General features: G+C 42.6%; 1 protein-coding gene across 2 annotated transcripts in view; it reads left to right on the top strand.

The window, feature by feature from the left end:
- Positions 1 to 25084, top strand: part of nr6a1a (nuclear receptor subfamily 6, group A, member 1a) — a 73784-nt gene that overhangs the window by 38971 nt on the left and 9729 nt on the right. The window contains exons 1-2 of one of the 2 annotated variants that reach the window (XM_058070805.2): positions 12004 to 12164; positions 22966 to 23196. In XM_058070805.2, coding sequence (XP_057926788.1) covers positions 12149 to 12164; positions 22966 to 23196 — 247 coding nt within the window. In that variant the 5' untranslated portion in view covers positions 12004 to 12148. Of the gene's footprint in view, positions 1 to 12003; positions 12165 to 22965; positions 23197 to 25084 lie in introns of those variants that run through there. The other variant, XM_058070804.2, reaches the window with a different exon arrangement.

Below are 25084 nucleotides of genomic sequence, written 5' to 3'. Positions count from 1 at the left end.
GCCGTTGTTGGTGTCGCCGATGCTCAAGCGGGGGCAAACAGCAACACACACCGGGCCAGTAGATGTGCACCTTTGTCCAGATGATGTCCTCCAGAGGTCCTCCAGAGGCTGATATGGTCACCTTAGGTCCTCTTCGGGTAACTCTGCTACTCCTGAACTGCAAAAGACGAGAGTAAAACACATGGAGCCATACTGTGTTTTTTTTGACAAATACGCCAATAAGCACAAATAAGCACAATAGGCGCAACCCTCAGGGAAAGAAATATGTGTTCATGAGGAACACATGAGGATTGTGAAAATAAAAAGGTGCACTTCCCCTTTAAGCTTGTTTTGTACGGAACAAGACGGTTTCCTTGTTCTACCACACGAGTGTCAGTCGCCTCGTCTTGTGGCCTGCCTCCATGATTAGAGGTCTCCTCTGGTCTGCCCTGTCAGGGTGTAATGACAGAATTGTGTTCCTGTCAGTTCCTGCGGCTCCAATGGGCTAATAGCCACGTTAGCCCACGCAGCATGTCATTAGCTCTCCGCCCGTATCCCGATGACGGGCGGGCCTGTCATTGGAAGGCCTAAATCACAGGGCAGGCAAGCCAGGGATCACGCTGGTGCTCTGAACCTCCAGTGTTTCCACCCATCCTTCCTCGCCACACTTGATATGCAACTTCCTGTTTTACGTGGAGAAAAGATGGCGATGTGGGAGTCAAAGAGGTCTGACTGATTGGATGATTGCTCGTTTTCATTCTGATGCTCAGTCCTGGTGATGTGTTATCTGAGCTGACTTATTAACCTCTAACCAGGCCAGGGGTCGGCAACCCGTGGCTCTTCAACTCGTGGTTCTGGCTCCCTTTGCCAACATACTTTCAGGAAGCGAATGAACGCTGCAGGAAGCTCAACTACAGCTGCTAGCGTTCCGGCTGCACAACGGCTGTTTTGACGGAAAAGGTTGCCGACCACTTCCCATTGCTCCCCACCAGTTGAGCGTGATAACCAAGCCATAGAATATATATATATATATATATATATATATAGCCATATATAATAATAAAAGCATATCATTTAATTGTGTGAGTCAGCCTTAACCCACAGACATTACTTATCTACTTCTCACGCTAGTCTGTCTATTTTTGCCTAAATATTCATTTCATGCACATCAAATCAAACGTAGGGCTAATCTTTCAGTGTCTTCAATAAGCAACATGCCATATTTGGACTTTTTATGGACCACTTCCGATGCGTTCATGGCCCTTTTATCACGGCATCCATAGCGCTAATATGAGGAGTCCAATTCTCCGTCACCGGCTGGGAAGTGTTTGCTCGTGTTTGGGAGATAGTGTTCGCTATCTGGCATTGTTCAAAAGTCAGCTAACCACCAAACAAAAGCAAAGAAATCATTTAGTTCTGCTTTTAAAAGCCCCCAAACGATGAGATGAAGTTTGGAGATAATCAGTTTGGACACGCTAACAACAACCGCAAATAGAATGTCCTCTGCTGCTTTGGTCCGCTGCTTTCAGGTGTTGACTTTTTCACCTAAAGCACTCAGTTTACCTGGGGGCCACTGGGGCTCGGGTCCGGGGGAGGCTGGGCCGCCTCAGGTTTAAAAAAAAAAAACTAAACGCATTTATTAAGAACAGAAAAAATACAAATAAAAAGCGCCTTCGCTGCTTTAGCTTCTGCTATAGCCTACACTTTTTCACTTCCTTGGTTCTGGTTTGCCGCAAGAAAAGCTTTGATAAAACATTCCACTGTTCTCAAATATCTTTACTTTTTCTCCGCAAAATAAGATGAAAAAGTAAATAAAGAAAATCAATCAATCAATCAGTCATAAATAAATAAAATAATAATAAAACCGCAAACAAGAAAAACTTAAAGCACATATCGTTGTTGGGTAGAGAAATATTTTTTTTATATAATATAATAATAACAGTATATATATAATAACAATATATAATAACAGTTATTTAACCTTTAACACGAACATTCATGAAATGGAATAATTTGACCCAATTAGCAAGTTAGCATCGTATTCAGTTCCATCTGGGAGCAGCGTCCTAACTTTAGCCTCACGTGTATTTACACTTTTATTCCTCATCATTTCCTGCAAGCCTGTAGCTTGACTGCTAATCCAATGCCGGGGTCGCCAGACGGCCCGTGGGCCAAATGCCAAATGGTCTGAGACCCCTGACCTGAAGGGATGTGGCTCCTTCTTTTGGGTACCAGCGTGGTGGTCATGATGGGGTCGCTAACGCTGGCTTGGATTCAGTTGGGATGAAGTTACAGGAGCTGATGTGGAAAATGTTTCCCATGGTGAAATACACGTCTGTGGGGTAGAACATGTCGTATGTACAGTGTGTACAGTAACCCCTCGCCACTTCCTGCTTTGGATTTCATGGCTTCACTTTGTCACGTTTTTCAAAAATCTAGGAATGAATAATTATTCACGACATATGAAGCATTGTCATCCATAAATAATCCAAATATAAAGCATTCAGAGGACGCATTCAAAGACAATGGGATCCTATGTAGTTTTCTACGCTCGCTTGGTGGCAGTAATGTTACTGCAATGTTGGCTGAGACACACAAGCACCAGACTGGTGCTTGTGTTGCTGGAACAACAGGCTTTAATTCCAAACATGGTTACTGTTGCGGCCGTAAAACTCGGTTCCGAACCATGGACATCACTTTTGGTCTAAGCCACTGGAAGACATTTTACAGTTTGTCTACCATATTTGGTATTTAATCTCTGGGGGCTCCGATCATGTTAAAAAGCGTATTTAGAAGGTCGTAAACAGGTTTTCTATGCTCTAACTATGAAAATATCCAATCTGATTCAGCGCAGTCCAACCTTTTTCTGGCTGGGGTTTTGGCTAGCGATAGCGCCGAGGAGGATCCAGAGCCTGGAGAACACCTTGGTCCTCCCGGTGAAATCCTTAAACTGGCAAAGACGTGGATAACATGTAGCGGCGTGCCACCATTGTTCCGTGGAGATGGGGAACGGGGCGGTGAGCGGGAACTAGTTCAATCGGGAAAGCCATTGAAGCGAAGCAGAACCGTCAACTTAAAATGGAGGACATGCCACCATCTCACGTGGTTTCCAACCTCGGTAACGTTTGCACATCGTTCACCCTGGGCTTCTAATAGCGGCCACAAGTCGCCCTGCAGCTGGAACTGCATGGGCTTCAGAAGTGGATAAGAAGTGGATCTGGTTTTTGATCCATGTGAGCCAGATCTTTGCAAAGCTGTGGGTCCATCCTTGAGTCACAGGACAAGCTGATGTGTGAGAGTACGACGCCATCATACGATCCCGGCCATGACCTTCTCCGCTACGTTTCCCTACTTTTGCCCTTTCGTGTGCCCCTTGTATGGGCGAAGGGGCACAACAGGAAAAACATCGGTATTTGCGCAACAGCCTGTGCCGACCGGGCGCTAACTGGAGCAGGAGAATGGCGCCGTTCGGCAAGGTTCACGCTTGTTATTCCTACAGGCCATGAGCGTGAAAGCCGCTAATGCCATCTGACAGTTCTGGAGCAAGAAGAGGAGGGCTGGACAGAAAAGGAGGAGAGGACGAGGGGTGTTAAGAGATAGAGTGGCATGGTGGGGGTTGAGGGTGACAAAATATGAGGGGGTATGTTGGATGAGCGAAAAATAGAGGATGAGCTGGATATGGACAAAGAAGGGATGAGAATAAAGGAGGGGAAGGCTGGAGCCAAAGAGGCTGCGGCGTCCACGGCCTCGGAGACCGATTGCCTTTTAGCACGGAGACGAGAAAAACCAACGTTTGGTTGTCCGCGCATCCGACCAAACGCGGTTTAATGACATCTTCTCGATTTGTTTTCATGACTTAGTCACCGAACAAACCCCATCAAGACGGTTGGTGCTTTGGGCCACAATGTGTCATAAAAGACGCCAACATGGCCGTCGCTTTTCCACAGTCCAAGCTGATGTGTATGAATTTGTTGTTTTGGCCAAACACAAAGATCACGGGTCTGTGAACATCCAGGTCATGCTACTCTCAGGGCCCTGACACGGTGATGCCATGCGTGTCATCTTTTATTTATGTTGCTGAGCCATTAATGCGCCTTTCATTTCAATATGGAAATATCCTTTCACTTCAGCCTGTCACTGTATTGTATTAATATTTCACATTTCCTGAGTCATCCGTGAACGCGGACTATTGTCTTTGTGTTTTAGTCAAAACAAGACATTCGCACCTACTGTATCATCTATCGTCACTGAACATGATACGATATGTTGCAGACCCAACCGCTAACTGTTGGTGTTAGTGTTCCTATTCATTTGGTCCGTGATGGTCTAACCCAGCACGCCATCAATTCAAACAACCAGTTTGTCATGATCACGATTGTATTTTGGTGTACAGTTATTATTTGACTAAAACTAGTTCACTAACAAAAAAGATTTACTATTATTTTAACAGAATATTCAAGCGGCAACCTGGTGTTTGTGTACTTATTTGCTCTGTCGGTTGAAATTAAAAATCAATCAATAAATCCAACAAATGATAGACCAATGAAGCGGTTATTAACATAATTGTTAGTTGCACGCCTAATGATGGCTGAAAGGACCAAATGTACCAGGGTAAAATGTGCCAGGGTACTTTGACCTCATTTGAAGCCAGGATTGTCGAAGGGAGACCAACACAGGAGGCACCTTGGTGTTATTTCTCCAATTTCTTCAACTGTGAAGTATCTGCTTTTGTTTTCATCACAGCTGCAAAATCAGCCAAAATGCAGCCAAAGAATGTTTCAAGTGCCGGCATTTTGACAAAAGGTGTTTTGTGTTAACATTTTCAAGACTTGTGGCGTACCTGTGTTAGTTAGCAAAGTACTTCAGAATTTCTGTGTATTTCCATGTATTTTGTGATAACAATACACACAGAAAATAGTTGGACTGTGTACTATTGCAAGCTAACCACAAACCCAGGTAACATTTTGCCGTCAATTTTCAAAGCTAACCGAAAAACAGGTTAACCGAGCTTCCACTCTATTGTCAACTGGTTCACAAATAAGTTTGTTGATGGTTTAGTTGAACATCTCTGCCCTGTGTTTTATTTATTATTGTTGATCATTATAGCCATGATCAACAAATGAAAGGCATTGGATGATGCTATCCAATGCTATAAAATGCTATAAAACACGGCTATCAGTATTGCTTATCTGTGTATTGTTTTCTATTCTATTCTATTCTATTCTATTCTATTCTATTCTATTCTATTATAATTCTATTTCTTAGGAATAAACAGGATAACAGCAGCAAGCCGTTTTAGTGACCATCAGTGATTCTGCTTCTCATGCCGAGAGTCTTTGGGCGTTCGAGCTTTATTGTTGGGCTGCTCCACGAACGCATCATGAAGAGGGTGTGCGTGTCCCATTATCCTCACTCGACATGAGGAACCACATTTTGAAAGCTTTTGTTGTTTGTGACTGCCATAGCGTTGCGCGATTGTCTGTGGTTTAAACAAAGCTGCTATTGTGTAACAGCAGTACTACGTGTACATACTAGGGTGTGTGTATTGGCAAGAATCTGGCGATACCATACGTATCACGATACGATATATCACGATACGATATATCACGATACTGTTAACAAGGCCATATTGTTTTTGTTTTTCTTGTAAGCTAAGTGGTCGTTGCTTGTTCTTCAGTGGAAGCTAAACTTTCAATATCTCTTATCCACTTATCTCGCTCTCAGTCACATCTGCGTATTTGGTAACCCTTGACAACCGTTACTGGGCATGCACATAAAGGTGATGTAAATGAACTAAATCATCCCTTTGAAGGAATCAGTCGTTTTCTGTTACGATGTCTACTATATTGGCTAATGGGAGTGTAAAGGTGACTGTGGGGGTGTTAGTTCATTTGCAGAGAGCTCTGATTAGAAGGTTACAAACAGGGTTTTTAATGCTATGACTACCATTTCCGTTTAAAAATAAGGAATCCCAGGAATCCCACAGATTGACATACGACAATCTGGACTGGAACCATCAACTGCAGTAATTGAGGGATTACCGTATTTGCCCACTACAGAACAGATGAAGTACTATTATTTGAAATGAAATCAAGTGAGGTTCTCCAACGCCTCCTAGACACACGTCCTTCATTGAAATGAAAGATTCTAATCCATGAAATCTCGAACGTGGGATTTGTTTGTTTGTCCGAGTGACGGGATTGTTTGACGCGATTGGAGGGTTGAGCCAAGTCAGAGCCAAGTCAGAGCCAAGTCAGAGTCAAGTCAGAGCCAAGTCAGAGCCAAGTCAGAGCCAAGTCAGAGCCAAGTCAGAGCCAAGTCAGAGCCAAGTCCTGTATAATTTGACCATCGCCGGCCCCGCTTCAGTCTCAGCAGCAGTTTCTTTGAAAGGAAGCGTGTCCACCTGCTGTCAACCTAGCTAGTTATTAGCAACGTGACACAGATACCACGCAGATACCACGCAGATACCACGCAGATACCACGAAGAGAGGCTTTCCGCTGGTCACGCCACGTTTCCCCGTAGCGTTTGTATCTGCCTGGCGTACACGGCATCTGTTGGCGTAAAAGGAGTACGGTAGAACTTGTTTATGTCGACCTCCCTTCGACTGACCTGGACATTAACGGTTGTCGACGTAGCCAAAATTGAAATTTGTAAATTAGTCATTGCTTGCACATTTACTCATGACCGGCCAGAGACAAAACGACAAAGGTACATAGATAGTATTTTCAACCTATGGATACTTTGACATGGTTTTCCAAAGGTAGATAGTATCTTCAACCTATGGATACTTTGACATGGTTTTCCAAAGGTAGATAGTATCTTCAACCTATGGATACTTTGACATGGTTTTCCAAAGGTAGATAGTATTTTCAACCTATGGATACTTTGACATGGTTTTCCAAAGGTAGATAGTATTTTCAACCTATGGATACTTTGACATGGTTTTCCAAAGGTAGATAGTATTTTCAACCTATGGATACTTTGGTTTTCCATACACGGTGGACACTCGGCGTACGTTTGGGTTAGCATGTCAAAAATGTACGCCAAAATTTGGCCTCAGTTTGCGTACATTTTCCAGATAGCTCACAACATGGCGCGCTGATGCATGGAAACAGGAAGCAGAGGTCAGCTCTCTCAGCCGCCTGATCTTTCTTAACTAACACAGTTACGCCACAAGTCTCAACAATGTTAATAACAAACACGTTTTTATACTTTTACAATCATTTTCTCACCTTTTTTATCAAAATGTTGGCACTTGCAGTTGCATTACTTATTATAATATTTAATGAATAACAATGAATTAATACATGTACTTATTAATAATATACTTATAATATATTTGATTATGATTATTAAAAGAAAAGCAGAGACTTGAGGTGAGAAACATTCAAATCACGATATGATGAGTAGCTAAGTCGCTGACAAATTCCTATATTGAATGTCGCCCTGGTATCCCATAATATCTTACAGTGCTCCACTTCAGTCAGTCTGCTAGCATTAGTGAGAAAACATCAAGCTGGAAGCTTCTCAGGCTGTTTGACCTGCTCAGTGTTCCAATGTTTGTACGACACTGCCCTCTTGTGGGCCCAGCGGTACTGCAGGCAAACTGCCATTCAAACACTTCCCGCCTCCATGGAAGACAAGACAAGACACAGGAAGGAATAAGTCAAGCACTTCATGTTTTTGCTTGAACATTTAAAAGCCCAGTCAAATTAATTCCTACTACAGTGTATCCAAAAATTGTGTGTATGTTTTTTTTATTTATTTGTCATATAATTTGTGTCTGAACTTATTGTATTCATGTCTATATGTAATATCATATTGTAAACGATGTCTTTGGCTATTTGAGTTTACTGTAAAACTCTAGATTGTGTTGACAAATTGATTTTTACAGTGATACAAACTTATGTGAATGAAGTCAAAAAAATCATGTGAGTAAAGTCACAATTACAAGAAGAACATTTGGGAAATTGAAAAAAAAACAGCTCCATTTTTTTAAATAATAAAGTTAAAATATCAAGAGAATAAACTTGAAATATTATGATGAAAAATAATGTCATTTTGTAGTATACAGGTAAAATATTAAAACAAAATGTATTTTTTTCCATTAAAAAATCACAATTATGATGAAAAATGAAAAACAAGTTAAGTGGTTAATTTTTTAAATATTTCATATATACAGTATATTATTGTATTTATTCATTATTGTTAGTTTAGTATTTAATAATGACATTTTTATTAGTAATGTTATTGTTAGTAAATACAAACCTCAACTCTTTGGCAAATGAGGTTGTGGGAAAAGGTAGAAATATGTGAATGAAGTAAAATGTAATAGTATTGGAATATCTTTTTTTCAGATCCCAAAAAAAGCTGTGCTTCCCAGATATCACAGATATGGGACCGATAAGCGGTAAAAAGTACTTTTTAAAATTTCAACTTAACTGTAGTTTGTGCACACCTGGAGGTAAGACGGACATTTGGATTGAACCAAATGTACCTGTTGATTTGTCTTAATCAAATACTGGATGGCAATACTACTACTACTACTACTACTACTACTACTAGCACGTCACTACTATCAGTAAGAACAGGGTACACAGCAGAGGGAGCCACCTGCTGTGGCCCAGTACTGTGTACTGTATTTGGGCTTAATTGCATTCCCTGTATGCCAACAGTAAGCGGGTCTTAGTCCAGCGCAGCTGCAAAAAGCACCCTTTCTTTCCCTGCCCGGCTTTTTATACATTTCAAGATTGTGCAAGACGTGGACCGACCAATCAGCACGCTCCGTCGCCGTGGTTTCAGCATCACCGGCCCATCTCTGTGTTTCGGTGCGAGGACGTCGGGAACGTTCTGCCATTTGTTGTGCTGCAAACAAGCCAGTCACCCTGCAGAAGAAGCACATTGGAAATGTCAAATCTCAAATTTTCTCCCAGTACGAGGGAGGGTCTGCAAAATAAATTCTCTGTTCATTTTCAATGGGAATATCTGAAATGACTCTTACTGTAATTTCATAGATTTAAAGTGTAGATTGCAAAAGTGTCACAGAAAATGACAGCCATATAGAATCAAAGTCTAGAGAATAGTCATTTCATGTTTTCTGTGATAGTGATAGTTCAGTGGTCAGCATTCACAGTAAAGAATAAGTACATCCTCACAGGAACAAATGAGCGGCCTTTGGGCCACACTTTGGACACCAGTAGTAACGACTATAAAATAGATATGAGGTCCAATGACCTCATAATAGATAATAATAGATAATAATAGATAATAATAGATACGTCCTCCAACCGGCGATGTGGAATGAAAGTGTGCGCCTGCATATAATGTCCTACGAGGACGGCTGCTGTGTGGTCTGTTCCTGTTTATCTGGAAGCTCTTTGTCTGGGAAGCGGAGAGGTTTTGTCGTGTGTGACGTGTGTGTGGGGGGGGGGGGGGGGGGGTCGAGGGGGAGGGGGGAAGCTCCAACAAAAGAGATGCCCTTTGTTACTCTGACGTTTAGGGAAATGGCAAAAACAAGACATTTGTGCTGATATTGTAAGACAAGTACGATTCCATGGAAGAACTGAACGGGCCTGCTGGTCTATCAGGAAGGTCAAGGAACGCCCAGGCCAATTGTTTGCCAGAGGTTTGTTTAAGCGTCCATATTTACTTGACATACACGTCCACCATGCTGCAGGAGTGTTTTGTGATTATACTACACAAACTGCCAAGTCTTTTGAAGTGAGTGATACTACTTCAAACGCTTTCCGCCTTGTTTCCACTTAACCTTGCAAAGGGTCCCGTCTTTTGTTAGACTCATTAGAAGTCCTCCATTCCCACTCGCTGTGTATGGGATGGATACGTACAGTATGGAGCACATACAGTACGAGTACATCGAGCATGCGGGCAGATGTCAGAGTTAGAGGGCACACAAACCATGATTGAAATGTGCCAACCTGAACCTGAGCCGTTCCTCGTTCATCGTTCATCGTTCCTTGTTCCTTGTTGATCGTTCATCGTTCATCGTTTATCGTTTATCGTTTATCGTTGATCGTTTATCGTTGATCGTTGATCGTTGATCGTTGATCGTTCCTCGTTGATCGTTCCTCGTTGATCGTTCCTCGTTGATCGTTCCTCGTTGATCGTTCCTCGTTGATCGTTCCTCGTTGATCGTTCCTCGTTCATTGATCATCGTTCATCATTTGGTGGAAACCACATAAGGAAATGTGTGGAGATTGCGTAATTGCGTGTGAATGCCGAGCTGAAATACCGCATGGAAAATGTGGAATGACTAGAAAAGTTGCTATTTCTGGAATGTGGAAAGCCTTTGTTAGCCTGGATCTTTTAATTTAACTCTGGAACGTTTTGAATGGGTTAGGAATTCCGGGAAATGCACGGACTGATGTTTGACACCGTTATGGAAATGTGAAAATAGTAGGAATTGTCAAGATGAAAGGGAGTATGTTTTTGGGAAATATGGTCGTTTGTGAAAAGGGGGATTTACGTATCAGGAAGTGCAGTGAATGCTCCGCTAGCATGCCGTGCTACCGCTTAGCTTCTGACTGAACGATGACATACACAATAAAGAGCTATTGTTGAATAATTCCATCAAGTCTCATCTGAGCCTCGTCAACCTCATGAGCTTTGTCAACTAAATAAAGTTGTAATTGTCAACACTTTGTTGATGTTCAAATATGGCTGTCCAATACATTTCAGCTCAGATGTCATGTCGCATATTAAAACTTTTTTTCATAGAATGTCCGGCCGGGGGGGGGGGGGGGGGGGGGTTCTTTGTCATACACTTTCACAATATTGACTTACTTCTGTAGCTTCTGTAGCTTCAATTTGTGTCTTTGTTGGAGTAAGCATGCCCTCTCCCTCCGACTTTATCTTCTTGTCTTGACAATTTCATGTTGGACCATAATCCATAATCCTGATATATTTCAATATTCTATCTGTCTACATAATTGACCGAAATGTCCAACCATCCATTTTCTATGTTGCATATCCTGCATAGAAATGGGAAATATGACTGTGGAAAACGTTACTATTATTTTCCAACTGTTCACCTTCTATTTGTAACTTCCTACTTCTTTGTCTTAAAAAGGGAAGAGATGGAATACAGGAAGAGAATAAATGTACTGCAATCATGTGACAAGGATGGGGGGGGTAAGATTAAATAAGATATGCTTCTTCCTTCTCAATCACTCAATCATAGCAAGCTAACTGCTAATTTAGCAGAGCTCCAAAAAAAAAAAAAACGGTCAGCGTGACCCATTTAATGGGCGTACTTTGAAACGGTCCCATCATATAAATTCATATTACAGCCAATCATATGACTAAGATCATTTAGTTACGATAACCCTGAGTTTGTTTGTTTTTTGTATTTATTGGTGTTTTTATGTTACTTTTTCGATATCAGCCTCATTGGCAACGTAGTTTTTTTATTGGCTTTGTGACCGCCACAGTTGAATGAAACCTTGTTGCCCAATATAGTGAACATAGGAAGCGTAAATAAGCTATTTAAGACATAAATAAGATGAGTTTTTGTGTGTGTGTGTTACTGTAAATGTCTTCTGAATGTCTCATATTTGTATTTAAGTTCATGTTTATGCTTTAAAATGCTTAATTTAGATACCAAATATGACATTTGCTGAAATAATAGGCCGTATTGAGCAGCATGATATGTATTTATCATGCATATTACATCCACACGTTTATGCATATGACCTGTTTGGTAACCAAACTGAGGCACGGAAGGCTTCAATTAGTTCATGCCGCCGTGTTGTGTCGGCTTCAACCTGTGTTTATGCTTGGACGCGCACTTTGGTCCACCCCACAACTGCTGCAGGCATGGACGTGGGGGGGGGGCTAATTTGGGCAAAAGGGCGGTGGGGGGTGAAGGGCTTGTATTGTAGGACGGCAGTGAAAATAGGACTATCAGTTCCACTCAGATAACCCCTGGCTGTCATTGGACCTCAAGCCAAGCTGCGACCCCGGGGGCTTGAACTGCGGTCATGTGACCAGGCAGTAAAGTGACCAGTGGTGTTGCTCGGCTCCGGCTGTGGTCAGAGAGGAGCAGGCTGTCGAGGAAAGAGGTTGCCGGGGCAAGCACAAGAGAGCCATGAAGCCATTATTTAGCAGCGTCCATGTTTGAATGGGTTCCAGGCAACCTGGGAGAAGCATGAAATGGATACGTGGGAAGGTAAGACCGGAAGATACTGTGGGAATGTTCTTGGGGACCAACAACATTTTATACTCGGCTCTGTGTTTGTCTTTGAAGGACCGATGTGTTTAAATCGCGTTCACAACACAGAACGTCTTTGCTAATGTAAAACCAAGTCGTTATTGAAGCGTTTGGCCCCCGCTAAGGAGCTCAGCGGGGCAGTCGTAGACCACCAGGGCTTCTATGCGCTGTCTTAGTGGATATTGCGTGTGCTGGTGACTTCCGGAGTGTACATACGCACAGTCAGCGTTGATAATGGATGTCCATAGTGACTACGCTAGTGACTTAGTCTTTCGCTCCTTTCCGGGTTTAACGCTTTCCTTCCGCTAAAACAGTCTTGAACTTTGGTGATCGTGTACTTTTCCCGCTTCTTAAATGAGGATTTCTTTTCATGAAAAGCTGCCTTCTTACCCACCTCACTCATCCTCACACTCCGAGGTGACGTATTTGTCAAACAAGACGGCGATTTTCATTTGGTTTTGTAGCCGCTCTTTGATTGATTGGATATCGCTTATCTTAGCGCTAACTCAGCACCCAGCACCCAGCACCCAGCTTTGCAATGAAGAAGCCAATGGTCCGCTTGATATTGTCCTCCAGAGACTTAGTGTGGCATGTGGAAGAACCATTCTACTGTATTCATCCCCTCCCCCATGTTAATCCCCCACCCAAGCAGCCATGGCGCTTGTGCTCCGGCTAAGACGCTTCTTCTACTGCCGGAACTCCTTGCCTTGCGTTACCTTCAACTAGGCTAGCGGCTCGCGTTTGTCCGGAATTGTGCGCCGTGTTCTGGAAGAGACGGAAGGCGAGGCAGCTGAACGGAGAGGAAAGGAGATGGAAAGGAGATGGAAAGGAGATGGAAAGGGATGTTTGTGTGATGCAGATGCAGGCGACAGGAGCAGTGAGAAGATCAATAGCAACCGTGGGGGGAGGTCAGGGATTCCTGGGACTCCGTAATACCGGCCCAGAAATAGCAGATGAGCAGCTGCTCATTCATTTTCTTACTTGCAGTGAAACAGAGCCGTCATGCGGCCCACCGACTTGTCAAACCAAACCGTCAAGTCAATCATGTTGCAGACCTTTGTCTTCCAAAGGTGTGTTATTTCAACTGGATTGAACCCTTCCCCCAGCGCACACATACACACACACACACACACACACAAACACACACACACAACTCTCAGTTGGGCTTGCTAGTATTCCCCATCAATGTAGTTTTTGCCAAGATCATTCGTGTTTTGGTAGGAAGGTTGTATATGTTTTATGGACAATGCTGAGGTCATGGAGGCTCCCATTGGTTTGCAAAAGGATTTAACATTTAATGAACGATTACATTCATCATTCATTTCCATCACTTTCACTGAGAGACTAACCGCTGACCTGACCAATCCCGAGTCTCGTGTGTGCTGACCACAATTCTGCCCAAATTCCCTTCGTGTTGAATATGGCGGAATATACAGTAAGAGATTGGAGGGTGGCTTGCTGCTCGGTTATTCTCGTTGCTTTGGGTCTGCAAGTGTCCTTAGACTCCATTCACAGTCCAGTACCAAACATTCACCAGGACAAAGGGTTTGCTCGGTCATACCAGGAATTAGCTTGCAAAATAGCAACTTAGTAAAGTGGAAAAGAATGAATGTACAACATTATCATACAAGCGTTAGTTTAGTTAGTTTAGACTAATGGTGCTCCAAAGTGCGGCCCAGGGGGCATTTGCGGCTAGTTTTTGTTTGTTGTTTGAGTTTTTTTTTTTTAGAAATTAAACACATCCTGCATCACATTACCAGGATGATGAAGCCCAAAACGTGTTGCTCTGTTAAAAAAGAAATAGTCAGCAAAAATTATTTCAAAAATGTATACCCATGCATCATCTAGAAAAAAGAAGCACTTTATCCATGACAAAATTGTTGTTTTTTAATGTTGACTACAAAAGTTTTTTTTAAATCCATTAATTATTTTGATTTATTTTCATTGTAGACTGGATTTTTTTTATTGTAAAAAAAATTTGAATTGTAGACTTAAAAATAGTAGATAAAAAATAAAAATTTTAGCTTTTTTTTCATTTTAGCTTTAAAGAAATTGTTTTTTTTTGAAACCATGCTGACTCGAAAATTGTTTTTTAAACACACTATTCCAGATATGTTTCATATTTTATTTTAAATGGTGGTCTAGAAAACTTTAAAACCTTTTCTAGCGTCACAGGTATGCTGGAGCCAATCCCAGCTGTTTTGGGGCAAGATGTGAGGTACACTCTGGCAGAACTCGCAATTTTTTAAAATTCATTGCCCATGAATTCTTTTTATGTTTTTTTATGGTAGACTAAAAAATAAAAAAAAAAAACATTTTGCAGGAATCATTAATTTTTAACTTGGAAAAATTCTGCAGGTAATATTTTTAACGTGAAAAACTATTCAAGAATTGTTGGTATTATTTTAGATTTGAACATATTGTAGGAATGTTTTTTATTGTACCCTAGCAACTTCAGGAAAAAAGTGTTTTTAAGTAATTAGTTGATTTGTGTTGGCCGTTCTAATTGTAAGATGAAGCACGTATTTTAAAGTTGATATTAAATGAAAGCACACATTGAAATGAGGCCGAGACGCCAACCAAGACGAGGCAGACCCCCTCCATTATTTAACAAAGGTGACTGCATTAACATATCATTAATATGGAGCCGGTGCTCGGTGTAGTATTACTCAATGCTAATCATTGGGCCTCCAAGCCTGGCTGTATATTATCAAGATGGCCGTGTCAACAGGTCACCATTGTTTCTTTAGAGGAGCCAATCTACAAGCTCATGCACATAACTTAGAAGATTAACATCACACTGCGGCCTGACAAGAATTCTGGATCCTGGTCCCAGAGCGTCTTCAGATGCCTTCAGCCTCTGTGAATGCGTTTGATGTGCGTCCGTGTCATGTACATAGCAGTCATAGTCAGGGTGGGAGGACCCCCCCAAACCCCCCCCAGCCATAGCATAGCATAGCATAGCACAGCACAGCCCCCAGGTGGCTTATGGAAGCACACAAGGTGAGGAGCAGATACCGTATGGAATGTGCAGAATAGGGAAATATGAAGGTTGGGATGGGGAGTCTTGGAGGTGGGGGGAGGAGGAAGGGCGCCTGAAGTGGAAAAGTACAGAAGATTCCTCCAACCCCCGCTCCCTGTCTCAGCCTGGCATGATTGTGATGGAAAGCTGGAAACAAAACCTGGAGCCAAAACCCCTTGAGGAGCAGGCCTTGTTGCTCGGTCAGCCCCTCAAAAGGCTGCTTTGCACGACACCCTGGCCTTTGTGTGCTGGCCGTGGGGACAATGGAGAGATTTGCCCACCGTACTTGTGTCTTCTCAGCATGATGAAGCTTTCACAAACTGCAGAAACCAAGCGTCGGACAATAGACGTTTAGCCGCATCTCCATTCAGTGGGAACACACCCGGGAACTTTTAGCCCGAGACCCGTGGCCGTCTTTAATGCCTTGCTTTTTATTTTAGGCAAAAGTACTACAGTAGTATTTACAAATGAATACACAATACTTGTTTCCTTGGTCGATTCATCTGAAGCTCGTTGTTTTGGTCATGGATGGAGTCAAATGGGCTCGTGGGTTCGGCCATAGAAGGACCAAAGCAACATGAAGGAAACACACTTAGTGAGGATGACATTTTTGTATTTGTTTTTTTTACATCGGAAAACATGAATGGAATGCCAAAACTGCTGTTGATTATTTGGATAATCGACCGATCATCAATGAATTGTTGTACTTATAGTAATGGTATGCTAATAATCTTCCACCAAGAGTCAGATTTATGTTTTATGGTTTTTCAGATTATTTTAACTAATCTATTTGAGATTTTAGTAGATGGACATCAGGTATTTTTGACCGTGATTTTACATATTTACTAAATGTTGTTTTCTTGCCAAGAGTTTAAAGATGCTCAATTTCATTTCCTGGTTTACGTTAAAAGTTTGGAATGAAACCCGGGCTGACCCCTGGGAAACAATGCAGCCTTTAATGGCTTTCGGGGGTAGTAAGTGTGTGTGTGTGTGTGTGTGTGTGTGTGTGTGTGTGCGTGTGTGTGGGAAGGTTCCCTCCTTTATTGTTTTTTTAGCCAGAGAATGACTACAGTATACGTCTTCTGGCCAAGCCACCGTTGGTTGTTCACGCTTTATTTGCTTCAAACACGCTCAACGTGTTACATGAAGGAACTTCAACATGCCCGAAAAGGAGTAGGAAGAAGCAGCTTTTATGTACTCTAATTTAGTTTGTTCACTTCCCGTGTTAACATAGTACGCCGCCGTTTCTTAACGGATCAATAGTAGAAAAAATAGTAGTAGAATAGTTCCAATACCAAGTAAATGCAGGGCCGGTATTGATACCAATTGATTCCAATCACGATACTGTACACGGGTTGAATGATGCCACAACAGGCACAGTCACCCACGCCAAGCTAAAACTCAAGTCTGAACCCCTGATGTCACTTCCTGTGGAGACACACCACACCGGGACACATTTACAGTATTTACAGTATTTACAGTATCAACGATACTGGATGTTGCATACTGGGAAAATGATTTGAACAGCTTACAACGTCAAATGGGAATCGTGATTATAATAATAATAAATTCAATAGTAAATAATATAATAGTCATATTCATAATCTAATGAATACATTGAATGAATGAAGTGCAATAGGAGGAAAATACAAGTGATTCTTGTGGTGTTTGATCTTAAGGTTATTAGTGAGTATTACGTACTGTATGTACTGTACACTTGGTTAGCATTGATGTTTGTGTGTACTTTTGGCTGTGCTCCATTAGCGAACATCCGCTATGTAAAAGAGTAGTTGTCAATCCTAACCATGTAACCGCTACTACTACTACTACTACTACTACTACTACTGCTACTGCTACTACTACTACTGCTACTACTGCTTTGTTTCACCCACCAAGGCTGAGCATTATTATCTCAGCTCTGCTTCTTTCTACTCCTCTTTGGCCGGCCACCAACCAATAGTGAAAAACTGTCGATTGATAATTAATAATCCCATAAAAATATACATTTTCTTCTCTCCTGCTACCTTGAGGTTGACTTTCGATTTCAGATCATCATTTTCAATAAAAGTGGCTAATGCAATTTTTAGATCTCCCTTAAATATCCCTCACACACTTAGCATAAAATGTATAGCTACTCATCGCTATTTTTTCCTTACCAGTAATTATTAAGGAATTAATGGAATAATTTAGAAAATATTAACAGCTTATGAATAAATAAGTATCTAAAAATAGGGAGTTGCTTTTCAATCACACTGTGTATAAGTTTCACGTTTGCGTCTGATAGCAACTACGGTGCGTTCAAGGACTGCTGTATAAAGTGTGAAATCTCAACGCTTGACAAAAAAACATTATGAATGAAGTATCAAGACATTTACACGTAAAAATGCTGGGCTTTTTTTTAACAGTGGTACAAGTATACTGTAAATTTCCCAACTACTATTTTCTTTGTTTAGTTTTTTTTCACCTATAAGAGCGGCTCACCTCTTATTGACCACTCCACAACCGTGTTGTGTACATTTGACCTTATCATGTACCATACTTATAAATGGTCAAAAAACTAGGATTGAGATGTCTTTTCTGCAGACAAAGTACATAAATAAATCCACATTCTCGACTGTATGATGTAAATAAGATTTTATTTGATGTAAATGACTGTAAGATCTTTCAGCAGTCGACGAGGAATATGACGAGAGTGTGTACATTTATTCACAGAATAGCGGTTCCTTTGTAGGTGTCCTTTTCCAACACCGCGAGGAGGAAGGAACCCCTTCATTTGGTGTTGTGAACACAGTATTCCCACAGACTGTACATCTGTAAAGCTATGAGAACATCCGCAGTATTTTTGGTGTAAACCAAAGCCAGTCAAAGCTCGAGTCCATTTTTCTCCATCTTGGCCGGGAGGTGAAAGGCACCAGCGAAGCGATAGCACGCGGTTCGGAAAGCACGATAAGGAAGTGGAGCCATTGAGTGAACGTCATGAATATTTAACTGTCATGTCCTGAGAAGGAAAGGGAGGAGTCGCAGGACCCGGCACGCTGAGATCAAGTGTGTGAAGGTGTGAATCGGCCATGCACTTGAAAGACGGGGTGATAAATTTGGCAAATAAGCCGGAGTGAAGGCCGCTAGAGCTAGAGGAATTTCACAAAGGGAGGTTAGTGGAATATACGGTTTTCATGGGGTCCGTCGGCACAGGGCTGGCAAATGGCCGGCTGCATAAACGAGGACGCGTCGCCTCATTTATTCCATCTTCCTGGGCGTCTCCAGCAGCCCTGAAAAATACTTTTATCTATTAGTTCACCCTCAGTACCAACTTTAATCTTGCGCCTTTGCTTCTTTAAAATACCCGATGACACGTGTTCTTTCTTGTAAAAAATACACAATGCCCAAAAAATTCATTCATTGATTCATTTAAAAAAAAGCTAATAGCTATAGCTAAAGATATGTTATTGTTTATTTATAGACTAAATAAAACACTAATGTTATGGTAATGTCAAATACTAATAATGTAATATTCCCTTTCATGTGTCATCTTAGAATCTGTAAAGTTGTGGTATTGCCGTGTATGACGTATTTTCTCACAGGCGGTTCATACTTTTGATAAAACGTTTGCAGCATTTCTTGATATGCTGGCTGTATTAAAAGCAGCATTTCCTTTGTGATGTATTAAACCGACCAGTAAACTCTCTTCCTTCCTGCCTGTTTGACGGGTTAAACAGACACACGTTCCTGGCATCAGGACCAGGGGGATCTGGACCAGTGGCAAAGGCCGGGGAGCAGTGTGTGGCCAACAAAAGTGATATGCAAAAAGAGTGATATCCAAAGTTAGTGTCTTCTCATGGCTGAGCTTGTTTATTCATCGATGGATGGATGGATTGATGGGTGGATGGATGGGTGGATGGATGGATGGATGGGTGGATTGATGGGTGGATGGATGGATGGATGGATGGATTGATGGATGGGTGGATGGACGGATGGATGGATGGATGAGTGGTTCCAGTCTCCCGACTGCATCAGCATCATCACGCATCCTCTGTTGCCTGTTGCGGTTTTAGTAGGGGAAGTACAACGAACCAGAGTGCAGATGAGAGTGCGGTGAAACCCAGTGAAATGTGCCCAAGCGGGGTTCTAACCTTGATTCTGTAATTCCTCAATGGTCTGATAAGTTCATGCTCACTGGTTGTCAAAGACCATCCTGCTTCTTGCTTCTATGTGAAGATGCAGCAAGAGTGAATATCCTGCTGGTGAAAGATGGAGATAGCCTATAGTATGTCATAGCTTAACCCCCCCCCCCGTATGGCGTTAATCAGTCAAAGAAAGAAATAGTAATCTCAGGATGGTGTCACCCTATGATGCCCCATTGTCTTGCATGGAGAGCAAATTTAAAGCTCTCACCTTTTAAATGCTAATCCATCCCTGGGCTTTCAGAAGTCCTCAGGTCCCCAATCAAAAGACTTGATAGCATATGTCCCCCTACCCTACCCGAGTGAGCCACCCCCACCCGGTGTCCTTCTGCTTACCTTTAAGTACATGAACCTTGCAGCTTTCCATGAAACCCCCAACCCCCCCACCCCCCCAGAGCGGCTTACACTGGCTTTATGTCTTTGTGTCGTCACAGCAGCGTCCCTCCCACGCTGTCCTCACGCTTTCAAAGATCAACGTGTGCAATTCCCCTCCCAAACACAAGGGGCAGTGTTTTCTAGTGTCATCCATCCATGACACTGAACCAATTGTACACGTGCAGGACATGACGCACTGGAAGCCCACCAGCCTTACCAAAGCAAGGTTACATTTTGGATACTGGAAATGACCCAAATATAGATCCAAATATAGATTCAAATATAGATCCAAATATAGATCCAAATATAGATCCAAATATAGATCCAAATATAGATCCAAATACTTGACTAAACTAGAAGTTGCTTTTATTTACAATTGGCAATTATGAAGTGGTGAGGGATTATTGTACACCAAAAGGATTTTTTATGGTATTGAGTTGGAATTTGGTAAATATTTGAAATTCAAATTTCCAAAATGCACGAGCCTGCTGGCTGGTTGCTCATGCATGCTCCCTCGTTTCAAGCTGAAATATCTTCTTCATTTCAGTGATAGTTGGAGTCACAGTGCACCACCGTGTCGTTTGACCAGTCCAACGAGTGGTGACAGTCACATAATACCCCCCCCCCCCCCCCCCCAGGTAAACAGCATTAAGGGCATACGCTCACTCATCCAATTGTAGCACGCCTTGGCCCACTTAACACATCCTTTGTGCTACGTAGCAGCTCCCCTGCTTCTACGTTGATCAATGTGATGGCTCCTCGGTAGAGGATAGCAGCTGGACATCGAGGGCGATGCCTGTGGATTGGCAAACTGGACTGGTGGTCATCCCTTTTAAGAACAGGGGCCGGAGGAGGGTGTGTTCCAAGTACTGTGGGATCACGCTGCTCAGCCTTCCTGGTAAGGTCTAGCAGAGGTTCATCTGTTGGATAGTCTCTCGGATTCAGGTGGACCAGTGTGGGTTTCGTCTTGGTTGTGTAACTGTGGACCAGCCCTACACTCTTGGCAGGGTCCTTGGGGGTCCTTGAGGGTGCCCAATGATTCTATGTGTATTTTGGGGACTTGGAGAAGGCATTGGACCGTGTTCCTCCAGGAAGTACATCTGGGTGATGTACAGTAAACGGCGGCACATGGAGGGATAGAAGTGATGGACACATCACAGAAGGAAGGAAAAGTAATCATTTCTGTCCACTAACTTGTTTAGTTAGCATTTTACAAATGCAAAAAATGGAAGAATAAGCAAAAATAAAGGATCTCTAATTTGAAAAAATAAAACTAATACTATGGATTAGTTTGAGCCTGTTAACAAAACAAAATATATCATAGTAGCCATCGCATCCTTGTTTTCTCGTTTTCCATTTGCGGCCCTCCGTGGACGAGGTTTGGACACCCCCGTTCTAAAGTAATGCTCCGCAGGGAAAAGACTCATTAAACAGGCATGTCTGCCACCGTTATTGGCTTGCCCCCGGGTCCCCTGGGGGGTAAAGGTCCCGCCCGTTTGGAGAGCAGTGTGATAGAGAGTGATATCCATGTTCATCATCAGCCCAGCAGGCCAGCACATCCAATACATACGACACACAGGAATCCCTCGCCATGTTGCTCTTCAACTTTATGGCCTGATGGTTTTGTGAGGCTCCTTTCTGTACCTTTTGGTAAATTCCAGCTAGGCCTTGGTATTCTTCTTTGCATCTTCTGTTGTAGCCATTGTACTTTAGTTCATGAAGTCTTCCATGAGCAGTCCAACATAAAAAAGCTTCACTGCTGCCCTCTGCTGGTTGTTGCTGATGTCACCAACACTCCTTTTAGGCTCTTTCTTTCCAGCATTCCCAATGTTCCTGTCAACTGCTGATTTATTCCTCCGTCTACCTGCACCATGTCTCTCACTTCCTGTCTTACTCTTACATTCCAAATGGAGTAGTGACCGTGATCAATGATGCTTCTGATTGACTTTCCATCTTCTCCCATGATTGCTTTTCACCCATGGACAGCTCTCTGGTTTTGTTTCTTTCACCGTAAAATGCATTCTACACAAGCAGAACCTGAAACAGAGCGTAGACATCCAGTGCAATTTATTGATTGAATAAGTTATTGATTGAATTGAACAAGTGATGTAGGACACACCTGTCAGCCACATGTTCCAATGAGCGACCTCCAAGTTGTGTATCGGCTCCAGATGTAAATACCAGGAAATTAGAGCTGACATGTTGCTCGTCTTTTCATGACTGACCCAAACGTCTTCAGCCCACCACCAAAATAAAGAAACTGACGTCCCTGTTCCTACGCTTCCTATGCTTCCTATGCTTCCTATGCTTCCTATGCTTCCTATGCTTCCTACGCTTCCTACGCTTCCTATGCTTCCTACGCTTCCTACGCTTCCTACGCTTCCTACGCTTCCTACGCTTCCTACGCTTCCTACGCTTCCTACGCTTCCTACGCTTCCTACGCTTCCTATGCTTCCTACGCTTCCTACGCTTCCTACGCTTCCTACGCTTCCTACGCTTCCTACGCTTCCTACGCTTCCTACGCTTCCTACGCTTCCTACGCTTCCTACGCTTCCTACGCTTCCTATGCTTCCTATGCTTCCTACGCTTCCTATGCTTCCTATGCTTCCTACGCTTCCTATGCTTCCTACGCTTCCTACGCTTCCTACGCTTCCTACGCTTCCTACGCTTCCTACGCTTCCTACGCTTCCTACGCTTCCTACGCTTCCTATGCTTCCTACGCTTCCTACGCTTCCTACGCTTCCTACGCTTCCTACGCTTCCTACGCTTCCTATGCTTCCTATGCTTCCTACGCTTCCTACGCTTCCTACGCTTCCTACGCTTCCTACGCTTCCTACGCTTCCTACGCTTCCTACGCTTCCTACGCTTCCTACGCTTCCTACGCTTCCTATGCTTCCTATGCTTCCTATGCTTCCTATACGCGTGTTCATCTGTTAGTTGATCTGTTAATGCAATCATTTCATCACTTTTATAGAATTAGAAAACGTAGAGAGGCTGCTGCCTCCTCATCAGAGCTTTAGAATGAATAAAAATATGCAAAGTTCTCTGTCCTTGTACCAAATCCAATTTCACAAACTCCCACTGGATTTGCAAGCGCCTCGCTAGCACTTCAGCCCCAACCACCCCCAGGACTGCAACGCAACATTTGCCCTTTTAATATGTTTTCCATGTGTTTGTTCAGATGATCCAGCGGAGCAGCGTACCTGCCTCATCTGTGGCGACCGAGCCACAGGCCTGCACTACGGCATCATCTCTTGCGAGGGCTGCAAGGGCTTCTTCAAGCGCAGCATCTGCAACAAGCGCGTGTACCGATGCAGCAGGGACAAGAACTGCGAGATGTCGCGCAAGCAGCGCAATCGCTGCCAGTACTGCCGCCTGCTCAAGTGCCTCCAAATGGGGATGAACCGCAAAGGTAAAGTGGAACGCCGCCAATCTCAGCACGGAGGACCATTCCGTACTCATCTCCATGCCCTGCCAGCGATACCGTACTTTAACCTTACTTGGAACTTTCCGGACATAACCATTTAGTTCACAGCAATTCAATCTGATCTGATATGGTGCAATTCTTGCCATATGATGTCATTCAACATGATGTAAATTAGGGAATAACTGGAATTCAGGATGGTCCTCCAAAAAGGTTTTGGCTTTCTTCCTTCTCGGCACGTGGCGGTAAATTCTACTAAAGTGCTGTTTGTCTTTTTTACTATGCGCCACTTCTTCATCGTTCTTTTTGCCATCTTAAAACAGCAACAACTTTCCAAAAACAACTTTCCTCCCACTTTCCCATCGGCTATGCAATTCCAATAGCAGTGCTTCAGTGGTGGAATCAAACAATTCAACAATAATTACTGCTGTAAAAATACAGTATACAAGTTAAAGTGACACTTTCAATAGTGGAATCTATATTTATATTCCTGTCTGCTAAACATACTGCTAATATGAATGCGCTAGCGGCTAGGCTAATACAGTAATACACTAGTACTACTATACAGTAATACACTAGCAGGCTAATACAGTAATACACTAGCAGGCTAATACAATAATACACTGGCAGGCTAATACAGTAATACACTGGCAGGCTAATACAGTAATACACTAGTACTACTATACAGTAATACACTAGCAGGCTAATACAGTAATACACTGGCAGGCTAATACAGTAATACACTGGCAGGCTAATACAGTAATACACTGGCAGGCTAATACAGTAATACACTAGTACTACTATACAGTAATACACTAGCAGGCTAATACAGTAATACACTAGCAGGCTAATACAGTAATACACTGGCAGGCTAATACAGTAATACACTAGCAGGCTAATACAGTAATACACTAGCAGGCTAATACAGTAATACACTGGCAGGCTAATACAGTAATACACTAGCAGGCTAATACAGTAATACACTAGTACTACTATACAGTAATACACTAGCAGGCTAATACAGTAATACACTAGCAGGCTAATACAGTAATACACTAGCAGGCTAATACAGTAATACACTAGCAGGCTAATACAGTAATACACTGGCAGGCTAATACAGTAATACACTAGCAGGCTAATACAGTAATACACTAGTACTACTATACAGTAATACACTAGCAGGCTAATACAGTAATACACTAGCAGGCTAATACAGTAATACACTAGTACTACTATACAGTAATACACTAGCAGGCTAATACAGTAATACACTAGTACTACTATACAGTAGTGAGCAGCAGAAAGTGTAAAACAACTTCTACCCTTTTAAAATTGTTTCCAAATTCAAGAAGAAGCGGAAGATCCACTTGTTCTCACCTGATTTACTTGGTTTTTTCCCGGCGTCCGACGGACGTTTTGTCCAAACGTTGCGGGGGGGCATGGGGGTTAAACAGAGAAAGTTCCTGCTGCTGCTTGCTACGAACGTCCGTGCTGTTTTACTAGTAGTTACTAGTAGTTACTAGTAGTTACTAGTAGTTACTAGTAGTTACTAGTAGTTACTAGTAGTTACTAGTAGTTACTAGTAGTTACTAGTAGTTACTAGTAGTTACTAGTAGTTACTAGTAGTTACTAGTAGTTTATGTGCCTCACGGCTTCTGTCCGTATTCAATACAAAACGTGAAATAAGGATGGTGCATTCATGGCACCTGGGGAACAGCATAAGGGGTGAGGTTGAACATGAATAAAACGGCGCTTAATAGCCACAAACGCATCGCCATGAATCTAGTTTTCACCGTCAATTGCATCCATAACCAGTGAATGAGCCATGAAGTCGCATGACGCGCATGCGCATCCATGTATGGATTCATATCCATAA

The sequence above is a fragment of the Doryrhamphus excisus genome, linkage group LG3 (assembly GCF_037039965.1).
Source record: "Doryrhamphus excisus strain RoL-2023G ecotype Guam linkage group LG3, RoL_Dexc_Guam_v1.1, whole genome shotgun sequence".
In the NCBI taxonomy this organism is placed as follows: domain Eukaryota; kingdom Metazoa; phylum Chordata; class Actinopteri; order Syngnathiformes; family Syngnathidae; genus Doryrhamphus; species Doryrhamphus excisus.
This window is presented reverse-complemented; position numbering and strand designations above follow the sequence as displayed.